The sequence below is a fragment of the Cnephaeus nilssonii genome (assembly GCF_951640355.1).
Source record: "Cnephaeus nilssonii genome assembly, chromosome: 5".
Classification (NCBI taxonomy): domain Eukaryota; kingdom Metazoa; phylum Chordata; class Mammalia; order Chiroptera; family Vespertilionidae; genus Cnephaeus; species Cnephaeus nilssonii.
Window position 1 is genome coordinate 50084365 of NC_137076.1, and position 15556 is coordinate 50099920.

Below are 15556 nucleotides of genomic sequence, written 5' to 3' on the forward strand. Positions count from 1 at the left end.
TTTCCATTTTTCAACAAATTATATTATATCTACCTGACAGTACAGGTAACATCCTTGATTCTAAAAAGAAAGGAACCATCTATTCCTTCACATCTCACATGACACCATGTGGTTGAGTCACCAACATGACCTCAAATTGAAATTTTTAGCCAGGCAGTACTTCCGACTTAATATCTAACTTTAACAAATGACTGAAGTCAGTGATAATAAACTGCTATAACAAGTAAAGGGTAGATATTACAATACAATAAGTAGTAAGGAATACTTAGCTTTTAAGAAGTAAATTATATGAGCAGGTTAGTAGTATGAATCAATATCCTAGAGCAGTGGTTCTCAACCTTTCTAATGCCACGACCCTTTAATACAGTTCCTCATGTCACCTAAGACCATCGGAAAACACAGATATTTTCATTATGATTCATAACAGTAGCAAAATTACAGTTATGAAGTAGCAACGAAAATAATTTTATGGTTGCGGGTCACCACAACATGAGGAACTGTATTAAAGGGTCTCGGCATTAGAAAGGTTAAGAACCACTGTCCTAGAGTTTTCCAAGGTTCAAAGGGGATAATGGTGATGAGGGTACTTTGTTAATAGTAAGCACCACACGTTTGATATTAGTATAACTTACTTACACTTTATGGAACTTTAAAAGTAAAAGTTTAAAATGTTGAAAATAACTTTGACTAGGGACATGTCACAGATGTTTCCATTTTCTGCTTGTTTTGGTGTGAATAAAGTTCCTTTAATTATCCTCTCAATTGTTTAAGGTATCTGGGACTATGAAGAGGAGAAATAGAAATCAGTATGTGGAGTCAAGTTTTTAGAATGTTGGTGCATTTTTAAATTTCGTAAAGTTTATTTCGCCGAGCACATGTTGTTTTGTGGGTTGTACAGTGGGAGATATTAACCGAAGTAAAAGGACTCCAGCTTTTGACTTGGGCCCAAGAGGAAATGTTTTACAGTGATGAATAGTAACCAGAAAGGTTGGAATGCAACATTTTCTCTCTTAACCTATCATAATAGTAGACCAAATGAAAATGGAAAAAAGTGGGAAAAAGATTATTCTGTTTGTGTGTGGAGGAGACCAGCCAGTGGGCAAAATATAGCTTAGAAAATAGAAAGTAGTAAATACCCGTGAACAGTTTTACTTTTAGAAATACATCAAGATTTACTCCAAGAGCTAGTGTCAATATTTAGAAAATAAACTTAATAGACTTAATGTAAAAAGAAGTATCAGGGTTGATTCCTACACTGGCCACAAATGCAAATAATAATGGGGCTAAAGGAAGAAAAAAACAAGTGTTTGCTCTGTCATTACAAGATGTACGACCTGGGAAATTTGCTAGTGGTTGATTATAGTATATTCATTATTTGCACAGTATAAGAAAGGCAGTTTTTAAAAACGTATAAACTACCAATATTTCATTTAACTGAAGTTTGCGACAAAATATTGGGGTGAATCAAAAATTTTTAATATTTATTTATACAGTTCTTGATCAAAGTTCTTTTCTGTCAGTGTTTTCTCTTTTGAGACAAAGAGCTCAAAATGAATATTTGTGGTATGGGTGATATTTTAAAAATGTCCTGAGAAATCCTATCCACAGGCATTGTGGGCTATAAAGGCAGATTGATATGGTATTTCAATGGACCTTTTGTTATGGGAAAATTTTGGTTTTCAGACTTAAAAAAGAAAATATGTTTATTTGAAAACAACATTTAATCATATTCGTAGTGCAAAATTGCTTTTGAAACAGAAAAAAAGATTTAAAAAGACAACTTGCTGCTTCTGTTCTGTGTTCAGAATCTATTGATCAATCTAGATTAATCTTCAAACTCATCCATATCATGAAAAATAACTTTATTATAAAATGCCTCCATATTCTGGAGGAATATTCCTTGCTCTAGCGTGGTATATATGTTTATGCATGTTTATTTGTTTTGTATTTCAGATCAAACGTTTATTTTTGTATTGAGATTATATTTTATTTCGTGTTCAGGAAAGAATTGAATTGTAGCAGTTCTGTGTTCTTTGAAGGAAACTCTAAATTTGGAGTATGTTTGGACAGTTTACTTATTTATTTATTTTAATAACCAGTGATCCAGTCTATTGTACCACACCCCTTACCCCCACTCCAAAAAAATCTGCTTTGGTAGATAAAGGCATCTTGTTTTAAAGTGGCCACATAAGAGTCATGTTACTCAGAAGCACCTTTTAATTCAGTTTAAGAGGGAAAGGTTGCACATCTTATTGAGCTCATCATTTGTAGCTAACTGCATGCACACTCTTTAATTGTAGTTTAGAGGAATTTGTTCAGTTTTTGATGGTATATGGTAAAAGTGAAAATGCAGATCTTGAAAAAAACCTATAAATTATTTAAATAAAACACTGCCTGGGATGCTTTCTTAATGAAAGAAAAAACACTGGAATAATTGGATTGCAAATACTTTTTATTATTAGAAATTTAAGAAAAGAATGTTCTAGATGGGAAACATTCTTATCCTTATTTTTTGAAAGAGTATTTCTGAAAGTCTATATAAAAACGTATCTTTATTTATTTTTGTATTGTATCAAGAGCTTTTAAAATTTTAGATAATTGTTTCTTGGAACTTAAGTTAACTTTCATATGTGTCATCATGGAAGAAAAAGTTATTCTGCGCATATGAAATGACACCAGAAAATTATTTTCTTTTTTAAGTAGTGAAACATTGTCTCCAAAATGTATATATTAGACGTTTCACCAGATCTTACTTTTCCTTGGGAATTTTCTTAGAGGTTGTCAATCATGTAAAACTATTTGACTTTTGAGCCTTCACTGTTGCTCTTGTCTGAGGAGATTTTCACTAGGCCTTTCTTGGAGACTAGAGCAGGCCTTCACATGACATAATTCTTCCTCCCTAAATCCAATATCAATAAAAGCAGAGAGTTTAAGATCTATATGGAAAAAGTATAATAAGAAAGTGCTCTTGGCTATTGTTGAGTCTTTGAGCTATCTCTCCAAATCCCATAAATCTCATGATATCTGATCTGTTTAGTTCAGTCATGCATTTTCTGAGCATATCAGTGTGGGGCTTAAAGAAAAGGGGACACATTTCCCATAACTACACTTAATATATACTACTGAAATAAAAACGAAAGGCAGCTGCCTTTTAATTTTTTTTTATTAAACAATCCATTTTAGATGGAAAGAATTTGAAATACTCCTTCTTTGGAATGGTTGAATATATAGTATTTTGGGTCTTAAGGTAAATTTGTAAAGTATGTAGCATGGCTAGCCACCTTTTTGCTGTACACAACGTATCCCCCATTCCTTGACATTTTCTTATTTACATGTTCTTTGTGCCTTAGAACATACATTGAGGTCCTTACTTTCTGTCAGGCCCTCTGGCCGTGAGGGTTACTGATGAGCAGCACATGCTTCCTGCGGTCAGTATTTTTAAATTTAGATCGAGGAATCAGACGGTTGAAAACATATTATGAAATCTCGTGTGTTGCTTTATTTCTGAGAGAAGTGCAGGCAGGACACGGAAACATTAGATGAGACACCTAATGGTTAGTCGGGAGCACCAGGTTGCTGGGAGGGCTTTCTGTAGCTGATGCCTGAGGAGACTCTTAGCCACTTGTCTATTAGAGTTGCTCTGAAGCAGTAATCAGCTATCAGATGTCTTAGCATTAATTCAAGTAAATATATTCATCTTCTTGAGGGTATTTAATTTGCAAGTATTTTCTCCTGAGTCAACTGAAAGGCTCTGCTTTTGGCAACAGTAGTGGTTCTTTACTTTGGGTGATCCACCGGTGACCTTTCCCCTGCAAAACATGTGGTGACTGTGTTTATGAACTCAGGCATATTTTCTGCGGACAGCTTTTAGGAAATCACAGATTGGAAGCCTCCTTGAAGCTGGTCCCTGGACCCCAGCTTCAAAACTGAAGGGCTAAGGATCCCTGGGGGATCTGGAAGTGAGTGGAACAGACATGATGTGAAGTTAGGGTATAGGGAACCACAGTGTTGGACTACTTATTCTCACAAACACTCTTTTCTAAAATGTGTTTATTCTGTCTTCTACAGTAAAGGAACTCCGTCTTTCTTGGTCTCCGATTAAAAAAAAATTTTGTAGTACGATGAATGCAAATAGTCTTCAGGAGAAAAACAAAACCTGTGGTTTTCCATGTAGTTTAAAAATTGTTCTTTTTGACATTTTATTTTGAATTACTGGTTAGCTCTCAACCCATTTTTGACCATAGGAATCCAAGCAGAATTCCAGATAGGAAATATTCTAATTGCACTTGAGCCTTTCCCCAGTATTGTCATCTATAACCAGTTTCCTATATTGCTTCAAGTTCTGCTATCACTAACCTCAAGTCACTATGTTAAATGGAGCACAGGAGTGATAATTCATAGTTTTAAAACTATTTCTCTCGCCGAAACTGGTTTGGCTCAGTGGATAGAGCTTTGGCCTGCGGACTGAAGGGTCCCGGGTTCGATTCCGGTCAAGGGCATGTACCTTGGTTGCGGGCACATCCCCAGTGGGGGTTGTGCAGGAGGCAGCTGATCGATGTTTCTCTCTCATCGATGTTTCTAACTCTCTATCCCTCTCTCTTCCTCTCTGTAAAAAATCAATAAAAAAATATATATTTTTTAAAAAACTATTTCTCTCTAGTTTTGTTTTTTATTGCAAAATAAATAGAAAATACCTTGTAGAAAGGAAAACAGAAAACTCCAAAGTGCACTTGAGAATTACAAATATTTTGGAGCTAAATAACAAATATACATTAGATTATAATGCAAATTCTAAATCCACATTAATATAAATTGTCTTGATCCAGTATGCTATACCAGTGGTCGGCAAACTACGGCTCGCGAGCCACATGCAGCTCTTTGGCCCCTTGAGTATGGCTCTTCCACAAAATACCACATGCGGGCGTGCACATACAGTGCAATTAAAACTAAGTGGCCTATGCGCAGAAGTCGGTTTTCGGCTCTCAAAAGAAATTTCAATCGTTGTACTGTTGATATTTGGCTCTGTTGACTAATGAGTTTGCCAACCACTGTGCTATACCAATGATAAGTAAAATATTTTAGCATGAAGAAATAGGACACCTTAAGGAAAACTTTAAACATGTGAAATATAAAGAAGGAAATTGTGTATTTTAATCTTGTGATAGCTGCCCTGGCTGGGTAGCTCAGTTGGTTAGAGCATTGTCCCGATATGCCAAGGTTGCAGGTCTGATCCCAATCAGGACACATACAAGAATCAGCAATGAATGCCTAAATAAGTGGAACAACAAATTGGTGTTTCTCTTTCTTTCTCTCTCTCCTTTCCTCGTGCTCTCTCAAATCAATAAATAATTTTTTAGAAAACTATGTAATAGATTGAAAATTCCAACATGTCTATTTTTTTTCTATTGATAATATAAAAATTTAAAGGTAGATAAGACTTACAGGCTATCAAGTTTACATGTAAATGAATTGACTTAGTCACTCCCTACTACTTGTTTTCAAAGAAATATTTGGTTTTCTCCTGAAGCAATTCTTGGCATATTCAGAACCACCTAACTATTCTGAAGCTATTAGTTGAGGAAAAAAAAAAAAAAGACAAATAAAAAATGAACTTATGTGCTCCAGAGAAGTTTTGTCTCCTCTTAAGAATTATCTGGCCTTGTGCCTTTTCTTTTCCCCAGAAGTAATGTTTTTGCTTCTGTGAAGTATCGTATCCTTGGATTGCTGATCTGTGTTTGATATAATCTATCAAGACATGAATCCTATTGCACATGAAAAGTCATTACAAGAAAATAAAAATCTAAAACACATTTAAGTTTTATTTTACCGTACTACTTTTATTATATAAATGTAGTACTTGACAAACTGTGTTTTGTTTGGTTGAATGCCTCAGCTTCCAAGTCAACCAGCTGATTCAGAAGAAAGTAAAAGTTTATTCTTGCAGGAAAAAAAAAAATACTACTAATAAAGATGATGACAATGCTAATTATTTGTACTAATGGGAGCTTGTTAAAAATGTAGGGTTTGAGGCCTCTCTGCATACCAGCTAAATCAGAGCTTGCATTTTAACCAGATCCACTGTGATTCCTATGCAAATTAATGCTAGAGAAGTATTAGTGTCTCTAGCTGCCCCCCAGCACTAAGGAAGCAAGCCAGGCTGAGAGTCACTGCCAGTCAGTGCCCACAATAATTTGTATAATAAATACATGGGATAGAAGATTTAAATAATTACCAAACCTGGATTTACATTAAAGTAGTGTGAAATCTTGAAAAAAAAAGACAATGCAAAATTTATTTTTATGAAAACTAACAAGCCTTTTATATAGTAACAAAATATTTTATTTAGGCAGGCCATCTATTTCCTGGGATGTCTGGCTTTAGGGGAAGTGGAGCATCAGAGGTTTCTGTTGCATGTGAGTGAAACTGATTAGAATCTGGATTCAATTTTAGGTATCAAGAGCAACCGCTTAGCCAGTGCTATAAACTGTTTTACAGACTTTTCGTGACTTTGTTTCTATGATTGTAAAAGATAGGAAACATCACTTTACTTCCACAGGCTGCCATTCCATTGACCTGAGGGCAGAAGAGAGGGGTTAATGAGAGAATTCTGACTCTAATAAAAATGTTTCTGTATGTTGCACTGATAAACTACATTGAACTAATTTTTATTTTCTTCCTTTCTGGATTTACACATAAACCTAATCCCTTATCGCATATCAGTATTTTTATGAGGGAACTAAACTGGGTAAATAATTTTACATGTTAAACCTTTGATCAAAGCCTAAAGCATTGTATAACTTTCAGGATTAAAGTTTAAATTTCACAAAATAACTAATTTTATTAACTAGCTTTTTAGAGCTAACATTCATAAGTATTACAGTTTGAATCCAGTAAAGGACAGTGATTTGAAAAGCATGGATTTTGTCACTTCCTAAGTTTTTCATGTGTTGCCTTACTTTTGGTTTTGCAGAAGAAAAATCTAAAGCAAATTTTTAAAAAGAAAATTTGTAAACTTGTATCAAAAAACAAGTATCCTAGAACTTTCAAGGCATTTGTCAATATTGTACTATCTCATGATTAATTTATTATTTCTCTTAAGTTTGTGGTTTCTTAAAGTTATTATATGTTGATTTCTGATAGTACTTAGTAATTGGTTAATTTTGGACTCAAATAAATAAGGAAGCTTATGCTGGTCTTTTAATGAGCCTTGTTTGCATTGATTTTGCTTTTTTGCTTTTAAATATTTTACATTTTAATTGAATTTTTCTTCTTTTTTTTGTTTTTTGTTTTTTAGCTGTGTTTTGGGGTGATATTGCCTTAGATGATGAAGACTTAAATATCTTTCAAATTGATAGAACAATTGACCTTACACAGAACCCCTTTGGAAAACTTGGACATACCACAGGTACGGTTGTATTGGTTTCAATTTGCATTAATTTAGAAGAAAATGTACTCTTTAAATGCTATAATGTCTCTCTGATCAACTTTGATTTCCTAGACACAAATGAGCCTATTTAGAAATTAAAGATTTGCTCATAGTTTTTATTTCATTAGTTAATTTATTTAACCAACAGGTTGTGGTGTTTACTATGTACCAGACCTGGTTTAAGTGCTTTGGAGATATTAACTCTTTGAATCCTCCTAATAACCCCAAGAGGGTAGATACTAAAGTAATTGTGATTTACAAATGTGGAGATTGAGGTTTAGAAGGTTATATAGTTTGCTCATTGTCACACAGCCAGGAAGTGTCTGAGTCAGGACCAAAATTCAATTCCGAGGAAGGCCAAATTTCACTCTTGAGCATTATATTCAGTTGCCTCCCATTTCCAGTTGCAAATATTGAGTTGCAAAATGTAAAGTATTCATAGAGTAATTATACACAAACTTCGTTAGAAAAATTCATCTATCTTTTAATATAATTTTTATGAAAACCCAGAAGACAATTTTAATTATAGTTGTTTGACATGCTTGAATTGTGGCTATATGAGACTTATAATATTTAAAAGGTTGTTTGAGTTCTCATTTTAAAATACTTTTATTAAAATTTGAAAATTATTCATGTTATCTTGATATGATTTTTATTCTGTATTATATTTTGGAGAACATTTGCAACTTTAAAATTCTTTTTGTAGCTATAAGTAAAAAATTCACTCAATGTAGTGCTTTTTGATCTCATTGAATCTTTCCTCAAACCCAGTACTATTTTTATTTTCTTCTGTTCTATAGAAAATAAATATATAGTTGATTTGTGGTATCCAGCAGACAAAAACTTGGCTTAAAACTTTTTACTGTGAATTAATATCTCTGTCCAATTTGCTTTTTTTGCACCTTTTGATTATGCCAAATTTTAAACATATGGAAAAGTTGATAGGATACTGTAAGAGGCACCACCACAATGGTATTCCCACTTAAAGATTTAATAATTCTTACATTTATCATATTTGCTCTGTGTATATGTGCATGTATACATGCATAAGCATGCATAAAACATTTAGTAACTAATTGCAAACTGCACAGCATTTTCATAGTAAGTAGGTTAGCATTCACTTCTTAAAAATAAAGATATTATCCTATACTAGAGGCCCGGTGCACGAAATTTGTGCATAGGGGGCGGGGAGGGGGTTGTCCCTCAGCCCAGCCTGCACCCTCTCCAATATGGGACACCTTGAGGGATGTCCAACCGCCTGTTTAGGCCCGATCCGGGATCGGGCCTAAATGGGCAGTTGCACATCCCTCTCACAATCCAGGACTGCTGGCTCTAAACCGCTCACCTGCCTCTGCCTGATTACCCCTAACCGCTTCTGCCTGCCAGCCTGATCACCCCCTAACCACTCCCCTGCCAGCCTGATCAACGCCTAACTGCCCCCCGGCCGGCCCGATTGCCCCTAACTGCCCTCCCCTACTGGCCTGGTCACCCCTAACTGCCCTCCCCTGTCTGGTCGCCCCTAACTGTCCTCCCCTGCAAGCCTGCCCCCCCCCCCCCCCGCAACTATCTACCCCTGCAGGCCTGGTCTCCCCCAACTACCCTCCCCTGAGGGCCTGGGTCCCTGCCCCAACTGCCCTCCCCCGCAGGCCTGGTCCCCAACAACTGCCCTCCCCTGCTGACCTGGTCCCCCCCCAACTGCCCTCCCCTGAGGACCTGGGTCCCCGTCCCAACTGCCCTCCCCTGAAGGCCTGGTCCCCCAAAACAGCTCACCCCTGCAGGCCTGGTCCCCCCCCCAACTGCCCTCCCCTGCTGGCCTGGTCCCCCCCAACTGCCCTCCCCTGCAGGTCTGGGTCCCTCCCAACTGCCCTCCCTTGCTGGCCTCGTCACCCCCAACTGCCCTCCTCTGCTTGCCTGGTCACCCCTAACTGCCCACAACTGCCGTCCCCTGCAGGCCATCTTGTGGCAGCCATCTTGTGTCCATATGGGGGCAGCTGTCTTTGACCACATGGGGGCAGCCATCTCTCTTTTATTAGATAGGATAATCAAAATACCACTATCACGTATAAGAAATTTATATCATAATACAACTTACAGATTTATTTAAAATGATAATACATAGTACTTTAAGAATTGTATGCTCTAACCTTTGTTATATGTAGGGACAGCCTTTTCTGAAACATACCCCAAACATAGGAGGAACACTACATTGCACTGTGCTCACATATAGTACATTCCTGTAGGACACGTGTATTGACAACTCTCCAGTTGCTATCATCTCACACTTAACCCAGCCACAGAGACAAAGGATTTGGACAAGAGAGCAATGAAACAACTCAGCAAATCCTTGATTTATCGTGTTACATTTCATTTCTTACATAAATTTTTGTTAGCTTCAACTTTAGTCAGGTCATTTCTTTAACCCATTGTCTCTCTTCATATTGGGAGCATTCATTTTCTGCGATTTAAAAAATGGCAGTACTATTTAATTTTGTCATTTCATTGATAGTTAAGCTCTGAAACAGTAATAGTTGGAAGAAAACTATCATTATTTTAGGTAAATAGCATAAAACAGGTTATACTGTCAATCATAAAAATAACATATTCTAAGTGAATATGTGAAAGGTACATGTTTGAAAGTAATTTTCATTATTCAGTTAAATTTCAATGTAAAAGTATCCTGTTTTATTTTTTTTACTTTATCTTTTTCCTTTCTTTTTAGTTTGTGTTGAATTGATTATATTTCTTATTTCCTAATTTCAAAATATATGGTCTTTCCCATAAATATTTATTTAGTTTGAGTATTTTCATTTTGTTTTTGGAATATCTGAGAAATAACCACCTATTTCATTAATTTTCTTTTTTTCTATTCCAGTGAACTATCTAGATAGAATTTTACTTCAATGCCTATAAAAATTATTCAAAATTCCTAAATATAAAAACATTATTCACTTTGATAGCCTTGAAACATTTTCTTTTTCAAGTCTATAATTACTCTAATCCTAATTTATTTCTCACAATCTGTTTCAGTCCTTTAGAATATGAAACATAATTGTTACATAATGGTCACTTTAAACATATAGATGCCATCCTTTAAAAATGTTTCTTGTAACTGTTTAGGAATGAACATGTTTAAGTATTATCTCATCTTCCTAAAATGTTCAATGAAAAATATTTCAAACATTTTTCTCAAAGGGCACAGCAAAAATGTGACCATGTAATGCAGATAATTAAACAGAATCTTAGACTGTGAACAAGCACTCTAACATATTTGCCTTATAAGGACTTAATTGATTTTTGATAAGGTGCTTATATGGTAATAATTTTTATTATTTTGTTATTAGCTTCAATCTAGGTCATTTAGTTACAGTGTTAATTTCAAAGGGGAATAAAACAGATATTGAGAGGCAAGACTTCAAAGTCCAGATTGCTGTTTTTATGAATTTCTGGTCCTCTTTTACTGTTTCAGCCCAAAGAGACCCATAAAACGCACACTAGTGGTATGAGTTCATTTGCACTTATTCTGATATCATTCGTGATCATATTGGTTGTTTGCTTGATGATACCTCTTTGTAATTTGTCTATTAAAAATTCAAGAAGGGAAACTAGGAGGTAAAGTTGAGAGAGCATTTTTATTAAAACCCTAGAATAAGAGGACTTGATTTTCATAAAATAATCTGTTTTCTGACTTCTGACAGGAATCTACACATTCTAGTCTTTGTTGCTAAAATTGCAAGAAAACATATTTCTTTATTTTGACCCTTGCTTCTACCTTTTAAGTTATAAAATTACTTACATCTATTTTTTTTAAATTTGATCATAACTTTGGAACAAAATTCACGCTCTCCATTTTCTTTACTGTTTTTATTTCCATTTGCTGATTTGGCGTCTGAAATGTTCAGTTTGCATTGGGGAAATAGCTAGAATGCAGTCAACAGGGCAGAACAGTTTGCTGTCATCCTGTGTGATGTCATTGCCACAGTGAAGAAAAATGTTTCAAATTACTAATAGATGACTCAATTTCCATGATGTCCAAATAAAGTCATGTCGAGTGCTCTCTGGATAGCCCCTCACTGCCTTAGTTTTAGTTACCAAAATTTGCTAATGAATAATTGTTCTCCTCTTCTAAGATTTATGGATATTCATGACTTTAACATTCTAAGATCACATTAAAAAAAGATGTCCCAAGAGAAATTAATATAGCCTATTACTATTGTTTATTTACAAAGAACTTAAAAATACAGTGTTTGATTTAACTATTTTATTTTTATTTTTAAGGTGGATATGGAGACCATGGTATGTCAAAGAAACGAGGGGCCCTCTACCAACTTATAGACAGGATAAGAAGACTTGGCTCTGGTATATCAATGTTTAAAGTTGCAGACGCTTGACTTGATGTACAGTAAATATTATACTCATAGCAGTTCAGTTTGCCATTATAATGCAAAGTATGTGAAGGATATATGCTAAGAAAGAGTCCTTTATTTTTATTGTTAGTTGATATTTGATGTAAGTCCTTCAGAACTTAATGGGGGACAATTGCAATGTTTTGTTAACTTATTTTCAGCTTCTCCTTATTTAAAAACACATTAGGTATTTATATTATTGTTAATATTTATTTTTAGTAAATGTAATATCACACCAAGGTGTTTTATTAACCATGGAACTACATCAGTTTTAATCGAATGAAAAATATCATGGCTGCTTGAAATGAAATTCACTTAAATTGACAAACATTTATTAGATTTAAAGAGTAGCTGAAATTTTTTGACCTTTCCAAAAACGTATATAGAAAAACTGCCCCCTGGTTTCATAATTAGTTAATATTTATAATAATTGAATTTATGAGCCCCTATTTATAGATTTGAGTTGGTGGTTGTTTTTTTTAAGAATGTTTAAATTTCATATTCTAACTCCTTAAATTGATGGTTTAATTTTCTCAAGCAAAGATGATTTGCTCTAGGGTACTAAAGAGACATGCTGTACACCTGAAACTAAAACAAAATAATATTGAATGTAAACTATAATTGGAAAATAAAATTTTTTAAAAATACGTTAGGGACATGGCATAGGGCATATATTCAATATTTATTGTGTCTGAAGTATATACTGGCCATAGGATATTTGTGTTGGCAGTGACAGATGAAAAAGAAAAAATAATTCTGCAAATTTAGTAGCAAACATGAAAGGCCACCAAGGCACGTTAACATTTACAGATTTGAAAGCTGCCCCAGGATAGACTGCCTTTTATGTTGACCTGTTCACTGTGCACCGATTTTGCTGTGTACCTGGGTGTGAGTTCAGGAGAAATAGGAAAGGAGCTAGCCATTGTCCCAGGAGGCTGAGCCCTTATCTGTCTTAACGTTATTTCCTTCACTTTCTCTATAATGTAATATTCATAATTTTAATCTGTTCTATAGAATATCAATGCTAAAAATGATTAAGGATTTAGCAGGAATAAGAAGAGTTTTGAATATCATAGAACTCTTTGAACAATGTGTTTTATTTTGGTGGTGAATTTCCTAGTGGTCTAGTAAAGTAGAATACTTACATAAAAGAATTTTTCTGTGGCCTGCAAAGTTTGCCTGACTTCTGCCCATTGTAGGCTATTGTAAAAAAATTCATGAGAATCCACTCATAGAGCATTAAGAAATACACTTAATGTGGTACACTTAAATCTTTTAATACTTTCTCCAAGTATGTAATATACATGAAGCTTGTCTTTAGTGCATGACTTCAGGCATACTTATACAAATATGTAAATAAGACATTTTAACTTTTGTCCTTTAAGAGGTATATGACTCCCTGTCCGGGGACTTGTTTCACAGAATCTTTTAAATGTCACTGCAGGCTTGGAGCGAAACAACACAGTTAAGGAAAAAGTACCTCTAAAATTCTCAGGGCAAAATGAGAAAAATCGAGTTCCTAGAGCTGCTACATCAAGAACAGACAGAATATGGCCCGGAGGTGTTATTCCTTATGTTATAGGAGGCAACTTCACTGGTAAGATACTCCCCCACATGTCTATTGTGACAAAGAAATAATAATTATCATACAGATAAAGGGGACATTGTTATAGAATATTAATCTATAAAACATAGTATTAAACCAAACTTGAGAAATGCTCCCCTCACCTCAGTTGTTAGTTTAGAATGTTTTGTAATTGAAACATTTATTCAGTCTTGACTTACTTGTAAGAGTCTCAGGCACTGTCCTGGCTTTTAAACCGAGTTTCAAATGTGTCCATTAAATCTGGAAGCTGACTTCTCTTCAACTGACAGGAAACATGTATGTCCCGTTCCCAGGGCCCTGTCCACACCTATTTGTGGAGATAGTAAGCTTGACCCTTCTCATTATAAAGTGAGTGTCCATCCTTAACAGTGGCTCACTTGGGGCGCTCTGGGCTGGTGTTCTTTGGTTGATGATAGTGGTGGCGTCTGAACTGCTCAGCCAGACTCCGGGATAGGGGAGTCCACGTGGGTGCGGCAGCCCTCTCGGGGGCAGGCACTGTTTGTTAATATCATGCCATTTTTCCAGGCAGCCAGCGAGCCATGTTCAAGCAGGCCATGAGGCACTGGGAAAAGCACACATGTGTGACTTTCATTGAAAGAAGCGATGAAGAGAGTTACATCGTCTTCACATACAGGCCTTGTGGGTGAGTAGAACCAAGGATGACTTAAGTCAACTTAGAAGGGAAAGAAATCCATAGGCAGGATTCATTTCCTAATATGTGCTTAGTGTTTTGCCCATAAGAAAGTATAAATTTTACGTAAGAAGATATTCTAAGTAAATACATTATTTTATCACTGACCTTAGTGCATGTGTCTCAAGTGCATTCCTCCGCGACCCCAGCTGCTTTTCCTTGTGTCCTGACTATAAAGTGGCGTTGCCTATGTCCCAGACACCTGAGTTAGGAACATCAGCAGCAGCATCTAGTGATTCTACTGTGCTTCCTCTAAAACCCACTGGTATTCCACTGGTATTCACTCTGTCTTTTGGTTTGCACTTCTGTGCGACATCAGTGCCCTGGTCCATTCATGTCTTGGTCATCTCACACCTGATCTATCCCAACTGCTCTGCTGCGTTGCCTTACCAATTCACTGCCACTAGAATTATCTTCACAAAATACCAGTCACAGCAAGAGACCACACTTTTATGAGATTCTTTTCTAGACTTGCTTCTTACAGGATGATAACACAAACTCTCTCCAAAACAACTCATCTGTAATTTGTGGAAATGCTGTATGAAATTTTGGTAGCCATTTCTATAGCAGTGTGCTGAAGAACATTACTACTACTCAGCCAGTGGAAAGGCATAGAGAATAAAAGGGTCCTCGAACTTACTTTAAAAAAGGAACACCCATTTCACCCTTTTAAAAGTGACAAACACGCATCAGTATCTCGACGCACATTTTGGGAAGTGCTAGTCTGAGAAGAAAATCCACATTCCTTGGTATAACATTTAAGGAATGCCGTGAACTTACCACAACTTTCCTCGGAAGCTTCTTCTGCCACCACATCTCTCCACAGATCTCATCATCTAGTCAAGTTACAGTAATAGCCGTTCTTAAGCAATGCGGTATACTGTAAAAGGCTTCCTATTGGGGAAGTTTTCACTCTTCTTCCCTGTATTCATTGGAACTTATATTTACGTTTTTAAATTCAGCTTGAATTTTTTCTTTGCTTGCTTGCTAAGAATACTTGGCAGGGTGTGCTGTCTACACTGCATCACATCGGGAGGCGCGGGCTCCTGGACCTGCCAGGCATGGAACAGACTGTGGAACCTCAGAGGGAAGGCAGGGAAGGTTGGGTGGGTGGGAAGAGATCAACCAATGAATTTGTATGTATATGTGCATAACCCATGGGCACGGACAATAGTGTGGTGAAGGCCTGTGGTCGGGAAGGCAGCCTGCAAGTGGTCAGTGTGTGGGGCGGGGAGGGAGGAGGAGACATATATAATACTTTCAACAATAAAGATTTTTTTAAAAATGCATCAATAGATTCAAATGGTGACAGCCACATCCTGCCACCATAAAAGTTCCCATCATTGCAAAATAGTGATTTTCCTAATGGTGTTCTTTTCTTATCCTTCCTACATTGATTAGCTCAAATTCTCCTATGAAGAGGAAGTTTC

General features: G+C 36.0%; 1 protein-coding gene across 6 annotated transcripts in view; it reads left to right on the forward strand.

Moving 5' to 3' along the window:
• Positions 1–15556, forward strand: part of TLL1 (tolloid like 1) — a 164175-nt gene that overhangs the window by 66258 nt on the left and 82361 nt on the right. For all 6 annotated transcript variants that reach the window (XM_079771107.1, XM_079771102.1, XM_079771103.1 and 3 more), the window contains 4 exons: positions 7295–7405; positions 11702–11782; positions 13274–13426; positions 13961–14078. In XM_079771107.1, coding sequence (XP_079627233.1) covers positions 7295–7405; positions 11702–11782; positions 13274–13426; positions 13961–14078 — 463 coding nt within the window. The remainder of the gene's footprint in view (positions 1–7294; positions 7406–11701; positions 11783–13273; positions 13427–13960; positions 14079–15556) is intronic.